At 39.3% G+C, this 21,437-nt stretch overlaps 2 protein-coding genes and 2 non-coding genes across 6 annotated transcripts; 2 read left to right on the top strand and 2 right to left on the bottom strand.

Moving 5' to 3' along the window:
• Positions 1-2,323: 2,323 nt before the first annotated feature.
• Positions 2,324-13,947, bottom strand: LOC117496793 (nucleolysin TIA-1-like). Of its 3 annotated transcripts, none has more exons than XM_034148556.1 (12): positions 13,697-13,947; positions 12,842-12,938; positions 12,500-12,598; positions 10,876-10,930; positions 9,701-9,788; positions 9,428-9,503; positions 9,168-9,276; positions 8,979-9,074; positions 8,623-8,707; positions 7,126-7,264; positions 5,151-5,305; positions 2,324-3,711 (listed from the first exon to the last, which is right to left on the bottom strand). In XM_034148556.1, the coding sequence occupies exons 1-12, from the start codon at positions 13,720-13,722 to the stop codon at positions 3,573-3,575; spliced, it is 1,164 nt and encodes a 387-aa protein (XP_034004447.1). In that variant the 5' UTR covers positions 13,723-13,947; the 3' UTR covers positions 2,324-3,572. The 3 variants fall into 3 exon arrangements, with proteins under 3 accessions (XP_034004447.1, XP_034004445.1, XP_034004444.1); XM_034148554.1 differs by having other exon boundaries at positions 2,324-4,644; positions 8,979-9,077; positions 13,697-13,922; XM_034148553.1 differs by having other exon boundaries at positions 8,979-9,077; positions 13,697-13,722.
• A 2,285-nt stretch (positions 13,948-16,232) lies between these two features.
• trnag-ccc lies at positions 16,233-16,303 on the top strand. Its single transcript has one exon. It is a non-coding gene; the product is annotated as a tRNA-Gly (tRNA).
• Positions 16,304-17,052: 749 nt separating this feature from the next.
• On the bottom strand, positions 17,053-17,126 carry trnai-aau. Its single transcript has one exon. It is a non-coding gene; the product is annotated as a tRNA-Ile (tRNA).
• Positions 17,127-17,153: 27 nt separating this feature from the next.
• On the top strand, positions 17,154-21,389 carry LOC117496808. Its single transcript, XM_034148578.1, has 2 exons — positions 17,154-17,226; positions 20,526-21,389. Exon 2 carries the CDS (start codon positions 20,586-20,588, stop codon positions 21,243-21,245), a length of 660 nt encoding a protein of 219 aa, XP_034004469.1. The 5' UTR covers positions 17,154-17,226; positions 20,526-20,585; the 3' UTR covers positions 21,246-21,389.
• The last annotated feature ends 48 nt before the right edge of the window (positions 21,390-21,437 follow it).

Raw genomic sequence — 21,437 nt, 5'->3', positions numbered from 1 at the left:
CGGGCGGTACATGTGTGTGTGTCTGTGTGTGTGTACATATTAACCCCTGAGTATACGGGCTGTACATGTGTGTGTGTCTGTGTGTGTGTACATATTAACACCTGAGTATACGGGCGGTACATGTGTGTGTGAGCTCTCCTCAGTCAGAGTTATTGTGTCTGTCTGCAGTAACAGCAGCAGAGCTGACAGCTGATAAATGCTTTGTCTCTTCAGGCCGCTCAGCCAGGACCAGCTTTAATGGACGGAGAGTCTGTTAGAGAGAGAGAGATGTCAGGAGATGAGTTAGTGAGGAGATTACAGCTGAAATCAATCAAAGCCGCCACACCGGGTTTCTCTTTCTGTCTCCTCTGTCTCCTTCTTCTTCTTGCTAATATTTTTTTTTCAAAATTCAACCTTTTACTTCACTGCATTCATCTTCCTAATTCATTCCTGACTGCAGGATTTGTTCTTGTTACAAAGTATTACTACACTCTGGTAATAATACTTTTACATAGCAGCAGAGCCACCTGCTTCACAGCAGCTGCAGGAAACATGAGCGGAGGGCGCCACCTAGTGCCCAAAGCCACAATCACAGTCTGCATCATCAAGCACGAGTACATTAACCAAGAACTTGGTCTCCACTACTTTATCCGGCAGTTAAGTTATTTAAATGTAACTGTTCATGCAACATTTTAAATAAGAATGAATGCTAATAATTGTAATGTAACATGTAATGGTTCCAATTTAAAATGGGATGACGAAGAGGTTTTTAAGATTCTTTCAATTTTAAGGTTTGTACTGTTACTAAATCCACAACATTTATCTGACAGCTTTACATACAAATAAGGACATTTGGTACAGAAAGTAGTTTGACTATAATAGTAACTTTTTGATGTTTGACATTTATTCAAAACTTTGTAATGGTTCCAACTCATCAAATAAGAGGGTTTGCTTATTTTCCTTAATGCATTGTTTTTCAATAACAATGTGGTTTGTACTCTTGGTTGAACGCAACAAACATTGTGAAATTGTCACTTTGGGCTCTTGGTAACTGTGTCAGCGTTTCTCACTACTGACGACACAATGACATCATTATTCTAGAAAATAGTCAGCTGATTGATCCATGATTAAATGTATAGAACAGTCACAGGAAACATTTTTCTGCATTCATTACTTTGAATAGTTTTACTCTAGAAAACATTTCCAACGCAGGCTTTTTATGTGGTGTATCTATTTGTTCTGCTGAACCTATAAATGTGCCACAAGAGACACAATCCTTATCTGTATACGTGATCAGCCAATAAATCTGACCTGAAGGTATTTACAGTCGACAATGCTTCAAATATTGAAATATTGACGTCGCTTCAAAGCTACCAATTCTAAAATGTGGATGCTCCAAACAAGAGGCAGGCTTCATCACGTAAATGTCTATCTGTCTTAGTTTATATTCGACGTAAAGTACATTTTAGAGTCACATCAAATATGTTATGATGCACATGCATTCAAGTCTGAGTCCCCTACCTGAGTGGTACAACAAAACGTTTGAGATGTGGAGAAGTAGAGTAGGTTGGCAGAAAGTGGTTGCCCAACAATATCTGCTTCCTAACAAATGTAAATGTACAATAAATAGTGTGACCCCCCCCCAGAGGAACTAATGTCCAGGCATACTTTGGTGCAGGGTAAGAAGGCTACTCTTGTTGGAAAGTTGAATCAAACCGTATTGTGCGTATTAAAATGGGTTGCTTCAAAACTTGTACTTACCGTTTCTGGTTTTGAGATGAGAAGCGAAACACATATTAGCCCTTCGTCACGCAAACAAATTGAAATACAGCCTTGAACGCAAGTCCAGTTGCAGTTTACATTACTTCATAATTTTTAACTTATTAGGCAATTGTGCAATATTGTGATTATAAGCATGCACATTTCAGTTCAAACTGTTACATTTGACACAAACCTTGACGTTTTGTATCCAAATGTGTAGAAATGTCTTCAAGAAGTTCCTGCGATAAATGTAATTATTTAATTATGAATTTTGAATGTCCATGTTTGTACTAGTGTTTTCCTTCCTTCTTAAATGTTTATGAAATATTTTGAGATTCGACGGAGCAGGGTGTACTTGTACTTTTTACTAGTCCTTTTATTAGACATGTGTCTGTTGTTTGCGTTTGTTTTTAGTGTCAGGATGGATCCCTTGTCTTTTTCTCTGCAAACAAAATCTACCTACGGGTACAAATAAAGAACCTGAAACCAGAACCCCGAAGCATACAAATAGATGTGTACATGTTCTCAAAAACAGTTTTTAACATAAACACAATACCATGAGTAAAAGGACAACACAGTGTGGTTTATGTGCATTAGCATTTTAATTTGACAAAGCAAGAAAACATTGATTACAGTAGCAGAGTCATCAGTTCTCAGGGCTAACACCTTTCTCAACAGAAGGGTCTGAAAATGTCTGTAGGCACTGCCTAATTAAAAAGAGGATCTTGTCAGCTAAAAGAAACCAGCTCTATAAGGCAACAGTTACAATGTAGGCCTCCCCATTTCTCTGGCAAAAAGAGCAAGTGTAAAGGTTGAATCCACTCAGATTTTTGATATAAAATACTGGCGTCTCAATAGATATTTAAAAACCATCCAAAGGGAAAAACATGTTTGCCCTTTCACATTTGAATCGTGTTAAATTTTAAGTATGCACTGCATGGCAATGCTGTTTAATCCCTGCATGGAAGAATCGCGTGTTGCACGGCGCCAGAGTCACTTCACATAGTGCACTCTGCTACGCACAATGTTGGAGTTAACTGTCAAGTTATCAAAACAAAAAAAGAAAGCAAGCACCCACAGTTAACAGTAGCATTTTTACTTACATCGTTTAAAATGGATTCATGGTTATTTACATGTGGCGAAAAAAGATTTGAGGCTGTCCAAAAGATATGAAGGAGAAATGGAATGCAAAAAAAATGAATAGGAAAACACTCTTGGTAGTCAAATTTGTCCAAAGTACAAGAGAGGAAAAAACTGTGCAATATTGATCTGCCCTTACAGAGAAACAGCAGTGGCAACAATCCCTGCAATTGATTTTAATCCAAGAGGAAACTAAAATTAAACAGATTTCCATTTCTCAAATAATAACTAAGGTTCATAACTTAGCACGACTCAGACTTTTTAACAGTTTCTTTTAAAATAAGAACCAAAGAAAAACCTCTCGGAGTCAGTCTGAGAGGAAAGATGTGAAAATGGAAGCAATTTGTAAAACCCGAAAAAAATCCAAAAGTTTCTCCTTTACAGTTTTATACTAATGTACAGTTAACTTAAAACTGGTAAGAGCCCTGGTTCATGGCCAGTCTTCCCTACCACAAAGGGTGTAAATACCTGTGTGGGTCAAAATCGCTCCTCCCTGGCTCCCGTTACCCCCTCCCCCCCACCCATTGTAATCCCATTTACATCTCGTACAGACGCCAGCCTTCCCATCAGGCTGCACGTCCCAGTAAAAGTCTTAGTCCTGCCCCAGGTGGAGGCGGTGTTACACAGCCCCGCAGGGCACCGTGCAGCCAATAAGAGGCCGCGGTTGACAAATCTCCCACCCTGCCCACCTATCAGTGTGTGGGGTATCCTGCGGCTCCCATACCGGGCTGGTTGGCTAGCATACTCCCATTCAATCCCTGTGTGGGCTCCATAACCCCACCGTTACTGATGGCGCTCATGCCAGTCCACCCAGCACTGGCCGGTAAGTGACTGCAAAAAACGAGGTAAAGAGAGAGAGAGAGAGGGGGAGAGGGGGGAGACAGAAAGACAAAATGCCAGCAGGTTAGAAGAGACAAGGCGAAAGGGAGCCAAAGGGACGGTTTATATTAGAGCTACTAAGAATGAAAACAAGAAGGCAAACAGAGTTATCAGAGGGTGTGAGGGTGAGGCAGGCTGGGTCAAAATCAAGCTAGCGAAAAATTAAAACAAAAAACAGAGAGTGGAGGGCTCTTTGGAGGGGTGTCATTTGATTAAACATGGGTGAACAAGCAGACAAAGAGCATAGGAGCTAAGCGTAGCGAGCTAAACATTCCTTCCTACTCCCCACCCCCAACAGCTGTAACCATCATTTGACCAACAAAGGACATTCTCCCCTAATTCACATGCATTCTGAGCCTTTTTTTTACGATTGAATACAACTAAGTTATAAGTTCAGTGTGGAGATACGACAGCTTACACAGGATAACGTATGTTCAAATTTCAAGTCAAGAGAGGCGTAGCGCCTTCCTCTGGTTATTTTGCATTTACTGTGCATTCCACAATCACACCTTTGTACAGAGCCTATTCATACAGCTGGTCACCAAGAATTTTAGACTGTCAACAACATATGGCCTCTCCTTTATTTTTCTTAGGTGCACAAAACGTCACTGCACATAGGCTGTCTAAAATAAAAACAAAATTTGATAACAGGCTACAAAAGATATTTAACATGTCCTACCGACATTCATTTACAGATCAAATCCTCAGATATATACGTCGAAATAAATCAATGAAATCAAAAAGAAAAGAAGAATGTAAAAAGCTATGACATGGATGTAGACATACAAAAAAACAAACTGAACAGCCTTAAAGAACACAGTCCTTACACACAGTAGGCAATCGTACAAAAGGGGAAATTAATCTTCGTCACACCCGTCCCCAGGCCTGGACAGGAAGTGAAAAAAACATTGTTCTGGGCTTTAAGCATTTACATTGTTCAGTCACTTTAACTCTTTAAATGTATTGAAATTCAACAAGCTTTTAGATAGTTTAAGGCAGTTGTCTTTACAATCATATTTTGGAACAGTTAACGCTAAGTGACAAAAACATTTTGGAACAGGAACCATCAGCTGTTAGAATGTGCTGTGAAACATGATGACAACAAAGGTAAAGTTCAGATTGTTCTGTGTGTGTGTGTGTGTGTGTGTGTGTATGTATGTGTGTGTGTGTGTGTATGTGTTTGTGCGTGTGCTTATGTGTCAATCAATCTTCCCAGTAAGGAGGGGTTTGAGGGGGGGGGAGAGTGTGTGTGTGGTTATGGGAGGGAGTTCTGGCTCCCTCCTGTGGCCAATGCCGGCTCTCGCTGCCCCGGTCTTGTGAGGGGTGGGGGGGGGGGGGGGGGGGAGGGGGGGCTCTGGTGTTGTTGGGAGTAGATGAGGCCCTGTACTTACTTGAAGCCCTGCTGGTTCCAGGCCTGGCCGTAGACGCCGTAGGCGGGGACCTGCCACCCGTTGGGCACGTACTGGCTGATCTGGGGCCCGTTGCCGTACCACTGGCCCCACTGGCCGTAGGGCTGGGCGGCCGCAGGGAAGCTCATCTTGTTCTGCTGCGGGAGGAAGAGCCACAGCCAGGGTTAGGACAGCAGTTTGAGAAATGTAGACAGGTTTGGATGAGTGCGTGTTAGTCAGTTTTCTGAATCCAGAAGTCTCTCATCCCACAGGCCATAAAACTGTTAAACACCCGAACTTTTGAAAGAACATCCATAACATTCATCTGGTTGTAACTTATATATAATATATATCAATATTCCATTTACTTGTATATAGACTATTCTGCACAATTTCTATTATATTCAATTTTATTTACTTGCACTATTATCTGTTTTATTGTGTTGCTCTGTTGGAGGAGCCTGTGACCTAAGATGTGCATTGTCATAACTACACTGTAGCTATGCACACATGACAATAAAAGCCTTGAAACTTATTGTCCTTTGTGTGGTTTAATAACATTCAAATTCTGTTTATTTTTCCATATGTTTTTATGATCTTATAACTAGGGATGCTCCGATTGATCGGCCACCGATCGATATCGGCCGATACTCACTCTCTGCCGCGAGAGCCGATCGCATGACGTAAAATGATGACGTAAAATACATGACACTTTTCTCTGTGCGCGGCAAAACAAGCTCGCCAAAATGGCTTCACCAGTCTGGCAGTATTTTAAGGTGTCCGAAAAAGACAGTAAAATAGCGGTATGCAACGTGTGTGTGAAGCAGAAATCCTGCAGCTCCACCTGCTGTGACGGACCGGTGAGCGGAGCAGAACACACACTAAGAGTTAGACCTTACACACTTAGCTATTTGATCTACCTCTGGAACAAGCTAAACTAGTTATACATATATTTATTCTTCACTGTCGGGTCACTCATTACTGGATCAGTGAGCTGCATGAGACGATACTGACAGGCTGTCAAGAGAGAGAGGGAGAGGGGGAGAGAGAGGGAGGGAGAGGGGGAGAGGGAGAGAGAGAAGGAGAGGGGGAGAGAGAGGGAGGGAGAGAGAGAGAGAGAGGGAGAGGGGGAGAGAGAGGGAGAGAGAGAGAGAGAGGAAAAGAGAGCTTTCTTTTTCTCCCGTGTTATTATCCAAAGTGAATGTAAACTTGAATAATGTACTTCATTTGAATGTAATAATGATGTTGGTTGTTGTTTGTGGAAGCGCCAGTAAATGAGCCCCATTAACTGAGTTTTAAACATCACTTTAAATGGAAGATCCCCATAGGCCCCGCCCACTTGATCGGATCGGCGATCGGTATCGGCCGATACTGATTCCAGCGATCGGAGCATCCCTACTTATAACTATTTATACATTCATGTGACATCCCTACAGCATGGATCTGCTTTTAACTTAGTTAGTCCTGAAGAGAAAAATGTGCATAACATGATGTGCAGTGCAGGGGTACAGAAAGAGACCAGCCAACCAAGTATGTACAAAAAAAGGTTTGGACCTTGAAATACATGCAACTTGCTTAATAACTAATAATTAGAAGTAGTAATGCACCATTTGAAAATGGCGATAATAGAGAAAACTTAATTCATCCTAGGGGGGCTAAATGTATATTTATATTTAAGAATAAGCTTAAATAAAGATACATTTAAATACAAATATTCATAAAAATATACAAAGTTGAACTAAAAATGTAAACATTGTATTTCAATATAACGATAAATATAAGAAAATGTGTTAATCACAATATATATATATATATATATATATATATATATATATATATATATATAGTGGGGTATTAGTATTTTCATTGCTTGCTTGATTTGATTTATTTGCTTTTACACGTTTTCCTAAGAGTACAGAAGGTAGGGACTTTCTTTAAGCATCATGTATACATCGTGTTTGGTACATGGTGTCCTCACCTGGGGGATGGGCATCTGCTGCATGGGGCTCATCATGTCCGGGGTCTCTTTCCCCCAGTAGCATTTGACCATGTGGCCCTCTATTGAGGTGCCGTTCACTGACACAATGGCATGGGCTGCTGACTCATGGGAGTTAAACCTGCAGCACAAAAACAGAGGGACACTCAGAGATACATACTTAGCAATGACTTCAGAAGAGGATGAATATCTATTATAAGTATTTAATCAACAATAAAAGCATCCGACAGCCCTTTTTTTTTTAATACGGGAAATGCAATTAATACTTCAAAGTCATTATTAAAGTTATTCCTGCTACCAGGAAATGTTGGTGCCATAATTCAAGTAAGGGATAATGTGCAGCGACGCGGTCATTATGGGGAAAAGAACACCGACAGGCTGATCAGGAGCCCGACGCGAAGCGGAGGGATCTAAATCTGCATGAAGGTGTTCTTTTCCCCATAATGACCAAGTCGCTGCACATTATCCCGCTTATTACATGGCCACATTCTCAAAAAAGTAACGATACGACTCCCACTATTAATTGAAATGCTTTTATGGATTTAGAAAATGATTTTATTGATTTAAAAAATAGTTGTATGTATTGATTTAAATTTACCTGCATCCGCTAAGAAAAGTAGTCCGTTGTTACTGTTTGAACTAACGTAGCAACGGCAGGAACTGCTTCGATAGCGTTTTTGAGAAGCTTTTTGATTACAGATTTGAAAACATCGTTGCTTGCTTTAAAAGTAGCACAATTCATTATGTCAAACCTTGGAAAGTATCTAGATATCCCTGCCCTAATGCCAAAGGAACTGGCAACTGAATATGTGTCGCCGTTTGATGTCTATGTCTGGAACGCTGCGTAAAAAGGAGGGTTTCTGCCCCATTACTTCTCCGCTGTTTTCTTGTCGCTCTTGTCTTGTCAGTTAGAAAAGCAAACTGCATGCAGTTTGCTTTTCGGCCAAACTGTATACAGTTAAAATCGAACGGACTTGTTTGTGCAGATGTGAGCGTCCTTAACAACGGTCAATAAGTCCTTGACAGCGGTCTGTCTGTTCTGGTTTAACAACGCGTCACGTGTTCCGAATTGACCAATCAGAATCGAGTATTCAACTAAGCCATGTAATAAGCTGCCTATAATGGCTGCTACTAATAATTATTTTCATTATTGATTAATTTGCTGATCCTTTCCTACATTTATCAATTGTTTTGTTTTTTTAATAAAGAAAGGAAATCGAAAATAACTGTCTAATGTCAGTTAATCTGATTTCGTCAGTCCAAATCCTAAAAGATATTAAATCTGATATGATGTGAAAAAAACTGAAAAGCAGCAACATTTCCACATTTGTCAAGTTCGAAACATTATATTTTTGCGCAAAAAATAACTTTTAAAAGATCAATTACTCAATAAGTTGATGACCAGGATCAAAACAATTACGTTATACTTTTCCATCGCTTTAAAGAACAAAGGTCGGGTAATATGAATCGTCCACATACCTCACAAATGAATAACCTTTGTCTGGGAAAACTCTGATTTCCATGATTGGTCCGAAGGCGGAAAAAGTTTGTCTCATCAGTTGTTCTGAAAGAGAGAGAGAACATATGGATATAAGATATCGCTTTTATATGGATTCAGGATTAAAAAAAAATTGTGATAGCTGCTTGAAAAACGCTGAATACACCACCATAGGAATGACTTGTATGAATTGAATTATGATTCACCTTAAAAGTAGTGCACACTGGTTTTCAAACAGCTTCACTGCAGTGGTATTCATTTAATTGTGTTGAATTCTTTGCTGTATTCATATGATACTCCCACTGATGCTAGCATTGTTAGTGATAGTGTGAATTACCTGTCAGTCCTGTGCTGACTCCGCCACAGTACACAGTGCAGTTACTGGGGCTGGACTGATTCACTACTTCTTCGAAGGATAGGTGCTTGGAGTTATCTGCTAGGGGAAACAAGAGACATTTCTACTGTGAAAACAAGAATCCAACAGGCTGTGTAACCAGGAAAAACACAGAAATCCATGACAACGCACTTTCATAGGTGGCCTTAGGGGCGGGGGGCTTTCTTGTGGCCCAATTAGTTCGGATCTGTCTGCCTCCTAACCACTGACCACCCATCTGCTGAATGGCGTTCTCTGCATCCTGGAAAACAGAAAAAAAAGGATCTGGTTATGTCAAAGCAGGAGCATTACAAGAAAACTCAAATACATTCCTTAAAAACAAAACAAGGTGCCTGTTTTCGGAGCATGTTTAATTTAATACGACAAGATTCCCACCTTTGACCTCAACTTACCCATTTGTTGAAGAAAGACACAAAGCCGTAGCCTTTAGATTTCCCTGTAGCCATATCTTTCACAACACGAGCATCTCTGTGGACAAACACACCAGGAGTATGTTAACACAAAGCATGACAGTACTACAAGTTCAAAGATATATATCATTGCCCTCTATATATGGAAATACCCACAATATCTACATTTTATTAGTATGAGGTGGAACAAGGGATAACAATAGTTCCTCGTTATTTTGTCCATAGAGATTTAAATCAGTAAATCCTGATACTTACGATATCCTGCCAAATGGACCGAAGGCAGCTTTGACGTCATCTGTAGTAATTTCGGGGCTGAGGTCTCCAACGAAGACATGAAAGTGATCTATGAGGGAGTTTAGCATGTGAGAATACAGCCATCTATTTCCAGCTTTTACCAAGATTGTGACTTCCTGCAGAGGAGTGCTGATTTGTATCTGTGTTTGTTAATGGCGCATTTCCACTACAGCGCGGAGCTCGCTTTAAGCGTGCCGTGTCGTGCCGTGCCCGTTTTTGGTTGCACTTCCACTAGGCCTAGTTACGGCCCGGCCCGGGGCCACTTTTTCACCTCTTTTCTGGCCCGACAAAATTGTGGTTCTATCGGGGCCAACAAACAGGGCTGAGTCGGGCTGAGTATGCTAAACTAGAGAGAGGATCGCTGGCAAGGGGGCTACAACTACAACAAGATGGACATATTTGACCGTGATTTAATTGTAATACACGTTTCAAAATGATGCCGAAGTAACAACATACTGATACCGGTTAGTAAAAACCATGAATTAATGCTTTGTCAAGTCTGCAGACAGACGGCAGGCGAAAAACCTTTTAAAATGCGTGTTTTTCTAGATGGAGATTGGCTAAGCTAACGCAGTATATGCTCCGACCGTCCACACTCACAACAACGGCCTATACAGACATAAATAAAGCAGCGACTGTATTCACCATGACACAGGCAGTCTGTGGTTTGTACTTGTTTAACTTTTGTCTAGTTTCTGAACAGATATGAGGAGCTGTGAGCTCTGAGTGCTAACAGCTAACGGCTGTGTTGTTTTTCTGGAGTTCTCATTGAAGATGACGTCACAGCTCCGCCTACACTGCGTTACTATAGTAACTACCCCAGTTCCTAAACTGTAATGGAAGCGCAGCATGAAGTGAGTCGGCCCTGTTAAGGCCCAACGCGGCCAAGCCGTACTGAGCGTGGCCGGGGCCGACCGTGTAGTGGAAATGCGCCATAATAGGGGAAGGACTAAGGGGAAGGACTAAAGCAAAGGCATCTCGGCAAAACCAAGACATGGGAAGAAAATGCCTACATGAAGAAATATAAGCATATATGCAGTTACCATCTTCCTTTGTACTCATTCAAATTACTTCTATGTTAGATTTGTCCAGTCTGTTAGTATAATGAAGTGTCATCAATGCCGCCTTGTACTTACTACTTGTGTCTTTTTTCTGGCTGGTTGGCGTCGTGGCCCAGTTGACTTTGACCTCCTGCAGAGAGAGAACAGAACAGGTGGGGTATGTTTACATCATTCACAGAAGAAACATCCACTATCGGAGTATATGATTTATCTTGAAAAGGTGAAGTCTGTGATTCTTATCCGATACGCTCAATCAAATTCAGCGAATATTTCTCACGTGTCGCTACCTTTCGGTACTGTGCTGAAAGAAATCTGGTGTCCATACAAAAACGTGGGTTTGTAACCGAAGTGTATTGGAACGATCCACTAGGGCCATACCGAAAGTTATTTTATTTCCAAGTTGTGCTTTTTTTTCAGAAGTTCTGAAATGAAGCATCGAATGTTTGTTATGAAAAAGGTGCGTTACGACGTTCGTGCGTATGTAGCAAAGGGAAAGGGTTTTTAAGGGCATTAAAAATGGTGTTACACTAACGCTGAAAAGTATGGATGGAAGCAGAATATTCAGTTAGACATAATTGGATTTGAGAAAATTAAACAATCTTTTATCAATACATTTTGACCAAAGACGATTAGACCACTGGCGACTGTGTTTTTAATAGAGACAAAAAGTGAACTATTGCACGCACCGTTTGTGTAAGAGCGTCTATATAGTGCAGTGCGAAAATCAAAAGTTCAGAGGTCATCATTCTGATTTGACTTTAGAAAAAGATTGAAGCTCTGTAAAAAAAATGCTTTATGGTCAATCGGGCTAAGTTACTAATAATTTGAATGCAAACGTGAAGAGTAAATGATTCTAGGCGCAGACCTATTTGATACAGGCACAACCCTTTCCCAGCAGACGAATGGCCGTGGATGTTTAAAGGGATAAGGCAGGTGAAGGGAGAGGGACGGTAAGTGATCAAATATCAACAATCTTTCTCAAGAATCACAGACTCCAACTTTAAAAGGCTGACTTATAAGCTCGTAAAACTGCGGAATATCTTTAATTACCTAACTTTGTTTCCTTTGCATGTCCGGAGACGTAGTTAAAGAAAATAATCTTATATTTAATGTTTTAGCTCTCAATCCACTCAATATAAAACTGCTATGGGTCTACCATTTGTGGCCCAAAGTATCTTATGACTTGATGCAGGAACTTCTTAGCAAGAAAAGCACAAAGGGGGCATCAATGCTATTTTGAAACATTATATTATGCGGCATTAGCCCATAACAAAAATTGAAGATAGAAGTACAATTTACAAAACACCTCTGCAGTCGTTGATTAAACACAACTCACCTATTGGGGTTGCTCAGTTTAGTGCATGAAAAGTAATTTAAATGTTTTGGTTTATGTCTTAGCACTGAATTCATAATCCCATTAAGCATCACTTTAATATTCTTTTATAAGGCCCCTGGGTTTTTCAAATGTGAATAGTTTGCTCTATTGTTCTAGATAACATAACTTACATATCACAAAGCCCATACACTTGGGCTTTGTAATGCTCAAGATATGATTTGGACCCTGGCTCCAGGAGCTTCCCCTATTGCTATGCTAGCAGGCCACTGTTTTGTTTGTTTTTGTTTTAGAAGGCACATAATCTAAATGTCCCATACCCAAAGTCCACCCATCGCAACTCACCCTGTAGACACGATAGCTTACCTTACCCATTATTTTCCTTCCATTCATTGCTGCCAATGAGGCAGCAGCATGCCTGTGGTCATAGAACTCCACAAAGCAGTACGGATCATTTCCAGCCGTCTGTCAAGGGAAAACAAAACTGATATTAAGTCCACAGCCAGGGGGACATTTTAATCACTTCAGATGACAAGAGCCACCTACTGTTAATTTGGAGTGTAATGCCTGATGTGATATACTGGGATTGGGAAATCAACAGCAAGCATAATGTGGATTGAGACTTTCACATGCAGCAGCACCACATTTTAGGCCCCTGTTGAATGCAATTTCCTATAGTGGAACAATATATATATAGATAACACTCACATCTACTATCATTTTACAGCTCTTGCAAGGTCCTATCTGTGTGAAGACCTGCAGGATGAGGGGCTCGGTGACATCCCTGGACAGATTCCCAACATACCTGCAAACAAGGAAAGAGATGGGGGAATTGAGTCTTTGTCAAACAGGAAGTAGCATGCAAACAAAGGCTAGTTAACCGGGCTAGCCTCAACCCACAACAATACTTTATATTTACAATACAAAACAAAAATGAAAGGGGGGAGGGTTAATATTACTCGGGGTAGTCTAATTTCCACACAGACAACTCGGATATGATCAGGTTTATTGGCGCTGTCCCGGACCGTTTCTCCCAGCGTTGACGTGGCTTGTCTTGCCAGCTAGCTAAAGCTAACGCTGGCCGGTTAAAAGAGGGCCTCATGCTAAATGGATTGGCAGCTACTGGCTAACATAACATCCCTTTCACAAGCTAACGCATGTCTAGTCCTAATAACACACGTATATTTTTATAAATACACATATAATTCGAGTAAAACGGGTGCATTTGAGAAGCAGTGACTAGCTAGCTGCGTTAGCATCTTTGGCTAGTGTTACATAGCATTAGCCTAGCATTAGCTAGCCGTTCAGTTTCATTTCAAGCGAGCTGTGGTTCCGTCTATTTATATGAACGGCTAAATCAAACAGAACCTACCGTTCAAATAAAAAAAGCAATATTGTATTTACAAACGTCGCTGTTTTGGCCCTGAAACTACAATGTGGAATAAATGTGACTTAATCAAAGGTTTTCTTTTAATGAAACAACAACGTGGAAACATTTCGCCGGTATTTACACCGATCCTTCTTTCCCATTCCAGGACATAGACGGGGCCCGATGTTACTCACAAGGTTCTGGGTTGATCGTCGTCCATCGTCAAGGTTTTAGTGGTCGCGTCCTGAGAGCTCTTTAATCCAATGACATACAAATGGCTTGTGCTTAACTTGAGCGACCGCAAACGTAAAGGGGTATATCTACTATTTTGTGATAAATCGGCGGCCGCTTCTGCTCTCACACACACACCGCAGACAGCCTCAGTCTGATGCAAACAATAGGAAGTTGAAGATGGCGGAGGAGCAGCGTCAGCAGCGTCAACCTGCGCGCTGAAATGAAGCCAAAATCAAGCGCTCTTTCTCCCACACAAAGATGTGGCTCCACATTTTTCGTGGCATATGCAGCAAAAACAGCGAGTGTTATTATTGCTTTGCACAATTATTCAAAACTGATTATTCTTGGTCATATAGCTTTAAAGACAAGGTTCAGAAATGTTAGAGAAATTAGAACTGGAAACCTCTGGCAAATAAGATAAGATAAGATGGACCCTATAGGAAATGCAGGTGTTAAAGCAGCAACAGAATAAAAGTGAAACACAGATAGTACACAGTATATGAGAATATACACAGGGATAATAGAATACACAAATGTAATGTCAATTAATCTCTATATCAGGTGAATTTACATATTTACAGTTATGTGAACAAGTTAAATAGATATATGAGTCTATCATCAGCATTTGAGACTTCCCAATTTCCCCCCAAAAAATCTGAGATTTTCCATTGAACTTCATATTCATTGTATTTGGTTGGTCAAGCTCCCACACTTTTTATAAATTAATTGCTGGCAGACAATGTACATGTATCCACCCTGTCATGGACAAATTCAAAGTAGAGTAAATACATTGTAATTACATAGTGATTATAAAATGTACATTTTCAGAAAGCTATTTAGTCCCTTTCTCAACAATATATGTCAGTTAATCCAGTATTTGGATAATAATAAAATGATGGTCCGTATCTCCTTCCTGTCACGAACCATGTCCACCCTGTCATGGAACTTGCTGACAGGGTGGACAATGACAGGGTGGGCATTTTTGGCTAATATTAGCATTTAATGAGCACATGGTGGACCTTCAGTTAGCAACATGATTCAGTTAACAAGGTGACTGTGTACTGTTTAACAAATATATTTCGAATTTCTGAAAGGTTTTTCTATTAATTGACATTTCACTATGACAGAGTGGACATGTTAAGCTTGACAACATCCAACTACACACATAATATGATTACAATTACGAAATATAAGTTTAAATACTTATTCTGCAACTGTCTCAGCCTCCATTGAAGAAAGACAACATGGTGGTAGTAATGTCACTGAAAACATCAGATGTTTTTTTCATAGGGACAGTTACCCCATAATGACAGGGTGAACAGCAATGTCAGGGACACATGCAAAATGTTCAATATAATTATGAAAATAGAATATACATGATCAAAATGACTCGTTTTATCAAATAACTTGTTGTGGACAATAAAAGCATATCATTAAAAAAAAAATGTAGTATCATTTAACCACTTATTACACACACTGTAGTTAGCAGAGCAGTGTGTGGGACATGCCAAAATCACGTACATCCAATGAAAAAATACGGTATAAAATGAACGAAACACATTTCAAGAGACTTATCATTGTACTGATATGTGTGTAAATGTTTGGCCATTTATAATAAGACCTCAGAGTTTCATTATTCTGCTACATTTTCATGATGACTGAGTGATTCTGATGGGGACACCAAAGTTACTTTATAGTGATATTGACTCATATATAAAAACATTGAAATGTGCAGGTACCAGTACGGGTGAAATAAATAAATGTGGAAATAAATACAGGAATAAATAAATGAATACAGGAATAAATGTGGAAATAAATAGAGGAATAAATAAACACAAGACAAGATAAATAAATACATACATGTATAAATAAAAATATATAAGCTGAGAATAAAATGTATTTTTATTTTCAATAACATTAATATATTTATTAATGTATGTGTCTGTGTTTCATTACAGAAAATAATGAAATAATAACATATAAAATAAAATAAGAATTAAAATAATTAAAAAAAACTAAGAATAAAAAAAAACGAATAAGATAATCAACAAATAAACAATACAACAATACAACTTTTATATATTTAATAATTAGATGCAAAATTATACTATTTTCAAAATTTGAATAAATTGTTTCAATATAATACAATTATAAAACAAAAAACAAATAAATAGTACAAATTATCATTACAAAAATTATACAATACAATAAAAAATAACACTTATAACTTATTATTTAATAAAAAGCGGACAGAGTTTGTGTTTTGGCCTCAGTCATGTACAAAGCTTTTCTGTTTGCAGCTTTAAGAAAGAAACACACACGGAGGTACAGGACATTTTGTGGTTTTATATCCATTATTATTTTTGTGAGTTTGGTCATGGTCGTGCGATCCAGTGAGTCCAAAGGAAAGCATCAGTACAAAGTTGCAGTAATGTGGTTGGTCACCAATTTGTTTAGCGCCCTTTATAAAGAAAGCTCTTCAAATATATTGCATCTGCGCCGCTGGTGTAGTGGTATCATGCAAGATTCCCATTCTTGCGACCCGGGTTCGATTCCCGGGCGGCGCACGTCTTTTGCTTCGGTAACTTTCAGATAAAGATGTAATGTCGCTCCAGTAATTGATGGACTGTATCAAATATAACGGAACTTCTAAATCACCCGTTATAAGACATATTATCTTGTAGTGTCACTTGCTTGGTTCTATGCATTTATTATTCATAATATTCAGTGCAGGTTATTTCTGATGGGTTACATGGTTAACCTATTAAAACAAATATTTGCACTGTAAGCACATATGGAGGATGGAACATGACAATAGTATAAATAAATAAATGCTGGAATAAATGTATGAATAAAAACATGAATAAATATGGAGTTAAATAAATACAGGAATAATTTCAGTATTTTTATAGCACAGTCACCATAGCCTCGTTGGTTCCATAAGATACGAGTTGGAATTGAACCAGTGACCTTCATGTTGATAGACATACCCCTTGAGCTAAAGCCACACAGAGATCACATTAAAATCTTTACAATTGGGCTTCTACATTCAAAGAACATAATCTGTTGAATGTAGAAGGTATAAGAAGCGGGAAAAATATAACAACTTGGAATCCACTCAGATATAGTTTAGTTTTTCTCCAGTCTTCCTCAAGATGGAAACAGACTGGAGATGGATTTAACAACAACGGCAGGGTTCGAAACACTCGTTTTCAGTTTTTGGCCAGCTGTGTGGTAATAATCATTATTGTCCCCACGTTTTGATACTCTGGTCCAATTGTACTAACTTTGTGTGTGAGAAGGAGAAAACATACATTGGCCAGTACGGGTATCGAACCCGCGACCTTCGCGTTATTAGCACGACGCTCTAACCAACTGAGCTAACCGGCCATTGGAAGTTCCACTAGTGACGTCATCAAACAATCAAACAATAAACGAAACCTACAGAACCGAAAGGGAAATCTTCCTGGCTGGTAACTCCTTACGGACGGTAAGATTTCATAGTTTAAACATGTTAATGCGTTATTTTTGCTAGATTTATAGAGAAAGTCAATAAAATAACATCAGTCATGGCATGCAACAGTTTATGGCTATCAGAGTGATAATGTTCAGGCTGACAAAAGCTACAATGTTTACTCGTCCTGTGTTCCTAAATGTATAGAGTTTTATTTGACTTATAACCTACTTTTCTGTTACAAACGGACTGCAGCTATAGTTGAATAAACTATCAATTAATGTGCCCTAGAGTTAGTGTAATGTTGAATGGAAATTTTAAAGGCAGACCAACTGAATAAGAGTGCGATACAACCAGCAAGGTTAGCAACATTTATGACAAGCTACAAGATGGACTTAGTGTTAATTTCGTTGACTAAAACTATGACGAAATATGTTCGTCAACGACCTTTTTTTCCATGACGAAAACGAGACGATGACGAGACGGCACCGACGGCAGTAAACAATAACTGTAACGAAATCATCATGCAATATCGTTGACGAAAAGTGACAGCTGTGTGTCTGTGCTGCGCGCGACGGTACATTTGAATTACACCGGGCAGCGGCACAATATGAACTGTCAGGAAGACTCGGGTCTAACTCATGGTCTAACTAACCTTATTTAACAGAAAAATAAAATGGCAACAACAGGGCTTGGGAGCAGTGGTCGCACTCGCGTTAACCGAATACCCCCCCGTCAGCGCGAGTGAGTGATACATTGTGCACTCGACGGGTATGATTGATTGATTGATTGAATTGATTGAATTGATTGAATTGATTGAATTGATTGATTGATTGATTGATTGATTGAAAAGTTTATTAACAGCTTGTATATTGGGTACAGTACAGTACAGCTCAAAACATACAATTGTTAAGGGGATGCAGACCAGAGAAAGACTTTCGTCTTGTTTACATCAGGGTCCCCCATTTCCAATTCATCATATCATTTAAGTCATATAAGACATATTTGACATACAGATGGCTTATTTACAATTTACATACAGGTGGTTTTTTACATACAGATGGCTTATTTACAATTTTCATTTTAGATTTCGTTCTAATACATCCTAACCGGACATTTAAGACATACCAAGTCTACAGATATACAGTTAGTAACAGAGTCTAAAATGCGAGTATATACAATGGATTATGACGGAAATGTTACGATCCTGTCCGTCAAAATCACTGACAACGAAAAAGTCTAAAGCTACCACTGCTTGGGAGAAAGAAATGATGTGATATTTGGGCCCATTTTCGCTACAATGAGGCGGAGAAAAAAAGCGAATGCATTGTTTTATCAGAAGGGAAGCAATGTGGCCATAACACAGCTGGTAAAAACACCACAAACCTGACCAGATACTCTCTGCAAAGCTGCATTCTTAATCATTCAACCTGTGTTTTTCATCAAATAAGGACAAGATATAATCTTATTGTGAAATAAGTTTGACTAAAATGACAAATTATTGGTTTTGGCTAGACTAGTTTGACTGAAATGTTCTATATAATCTGATGACTAAAAAAGACTGAACAGTTTTCATTGACAAAAAGTAGACTAAAATAATTAGTTTTCTTTGACTAAAATAAGACTAAAATGCTCAGACTTTTAGTCGACTAAATCTTGACTAAAATATTTATTGTTTTAGTCGACTAAAATAAGACTAAAATGCTCAGACATTTAGTCGACTAAAACTTGACTAAATAAAAACAGGATGAAGGTGACTAAATATGACTAAACATTTAACACAGGACTAAGACTAAAACTAAATAAAAAACGAAATTAACACTATGGACTCACTTCTGACAAGGAAGCAAATGTCAAAACCCATGTAAGAAGGAGGAAGCGAAACAGGGCAAGGCAAGTTCATTTGTATAGAACTTCTCAAGCATTCAGTGCTTTAATGTGACAAAAGAGTTATCTGGCACATTTTGAAATAAATACACAATATCAATTAACAGAAGTAATCCAAGCTAGCCACACTGTCTCATTGCTTTTGCTTGCCTCTTGTAACCCTCATGTCGTGTTTCCGCAAAATCTGACAGATTTACCACCTTCATCAATTATAAATATTGTGTTTCACCTTTGATTGCTTGATGCCTTATGATTACCTTTCAATGTAGGCATTTTAACTTATACAATTGCTGATCACCACTTTCATTGAATTTTGGTCAACTTTTTAACATCTAGTGTTCCTGGTCAAAAACGCCATAGGAGATGAATGGGTAATGATTATGATTACTAGATTATGTTCATCTGTCAGATAGTAGCTACACACGGACAAATCAACAAAAGGTTAATTTTGGAATACATGTTCATTGTCTTTTCTTTGTATATTCACTGCAGTAATTCATGTTAACCAGTAGTCTGAGACATTGTTTAAAGATTAAAAGGGTTGTTAAATAAAGTGTGGTGATGAATAATGTTTAATCACCAAAGTAATGGGGGAGAAACGAACATGACAGGAGGGTTAAGTTAAAGGTCACCTATCATGCTAGTATTAGGCAATAGCATATGGTCTCAGATATATAAACAAATACAAAAAACCAAACAGATCACCCCTTCTAGCCATGCCTCATATCCCTCTATTTCTCTTCCTGTTACAAAAGTGCTGATTCTGGGTATAAACAGGTCTCTCTTGAGAATGAGACCCTGTGTCTCAATGAGATTTTCACCTAAAAAAAAAAAAAAAAAAAATTTTTTAAACTGAAAAAAATTAAAATAAGAGGGGGCGGAGCTTATTCCGGCTCATGCGGGGACCTGGCAGATACTGTCTAAAATGCTGCGGTGATGAGACGCAAGGATTATTAGATCAAGGATTATTTCTGAAACAGTATGGAGCTCAAAGGCTTTCTCTCTTGCCGGTTATACCACAAGGTGAGTTCCTTTTTATTTCCTGCTTCTTCACACACTCTCTCCAGTACAGGTTAGCTCTGAGTGTTAGCGATGCTAATGTAAACACCGACCATATTACATCCAAAACAGTCGGGCATTGTTTCTGATAGCAACGTTTCTGATAGTGCTGTGGGTCCGCCGCCAATATGACGTCATATCGGCCGCAAATCTGGATCAGCTCCGTTGTACCCCCGTTTTTAGAGATTTTTTAGAGATTTGGGTACGGAGGAAAAGAGAGAGGGTTTTATTTTCTGACGCTGCGTGAGTTCCCTGACACACCGGGGACACATATTTATGTATAAAAGACATACAAAAGTGCATTTTGCATGATAGGTCCCCTTTAAAGTAACACCCTGATTGATCTTAATTCTAACATAATGCCACATCTCCCTTTGAATTTCTTACAGAGCTTCCGATCTTTACGGGATCTTTACAACATCCTCCATTAGCCACATATCTGAATCAGGATGTCAGTGCAGTTCTCCGGCTGGGAGGTGATTGACGATGGTGCTTCTTTTCCTGGTTTGGAGCTGAACTCGTCCCAGAAACCCCGAAGCAGGGGCGTCTACACCATGTACCACGGGACCAGCATCACCAGCGCACGAGTCATCATTGCCAATGGTTTTAAACAGTCTTCAGATGGCATGCTGGGAATGGGCGTGTATGTCAGTCGTAATATAAATAAGGCATCGGGTTATCCTTTTCTATGTAGTCCTGCAGACCGAGTTGTCCTTCAGTTACATGTGCGCGTGGGCCGTGTCAAGCGCATTGACAAGGACAACCATCCCATGCAGAAAACATGGCACTCACATGGCTACGACACTGCTTGGGTGCCCCCTAATATCGGCCTCCTAGCAGTGCGCAGTGGCCTGGAGGAGGACTGTGTGTTTGATCCCAAAAGAGTGAAAGTGGTAGGCATCGCAAAGGCATCAAATGATTCCATACAGAAAGAACTTAAAGGGCTGATAAAATCATCTGGAAGAGGGGGTGCTGGTGCTGCAGAGGTGTGTTCACTGTGTAAGAGAAAGACCCAGCAGGGCTCTCCACACATCAAGCAGAAGTGCTGGGAGTGTGGGAAAAACATCTGCATTCTCATGTCCAAGCATCTTTGTCCAGCCAAACCCTGACGGGGTGAGGGAAGGGGGGATTGATGATTAGATTTGACTCTCATATTGACTCATAGTGACATGTTTAAATATGTACTGCTCAATGTGTTTTGGGGATCTTTTGTAAGTTAAAAAAATAAAATCTCAATCCTGAATTGACTGTCATTTAAAGTAAACTGTAGCTTTTTATTTTTATAGTTCTACATATTATAT

The sequence above is a fragment of the Trematomus bernacchii genome, unplaced genomic scaffold, assembly GCF_902827165.1.
Source record: "Trematomus bernacchii unplaced genomic scaffold, fTreBer1.1, whole genome shotgun sequence".
Classification (NCBI taxonomy): Eukaryota; Metazoa; Chordata; class Actinopteri; order Perciformes; family Nototheniidae; genus Trematomus; species Trematomus bernacchii.
Note: the sequence above shows the minus strand (reverse complement) of the source record. Positions and strands in the feature narration are given on the sequence as shown.

Excerpts from the sequence above, each read along its gene's own strand:
- LOC117496808 (XM_034148578.1), top strand. The coding sequence starts at position 20,586 with ATGTCAGTGCAGTTCTCCGGCTGGGAGGTGATTGACGATGGTGCTTCT.
- LOC117496793 (XM_034148553.1), bottom strand. The coding sequence starts at position 13,722 with ATGGACGACGATCAACCCAGAACCTT. Across the intron at positions 9,789-10,875 it reads CCAGAAAAAAGACACAAGTA|ATCACTTTCATGTCTTCGTT; the intron begins GTAAGTACAAGG and ends ACTCCCTCATAG. Across the intron at positions 5,306-7,125 it reads AGCAGATGCCCATCCCCCAG|CAGAACAAGATGAGCTTCCC; the intron begins GTGAGGACACCA and ends TTCCTCCCGCAG.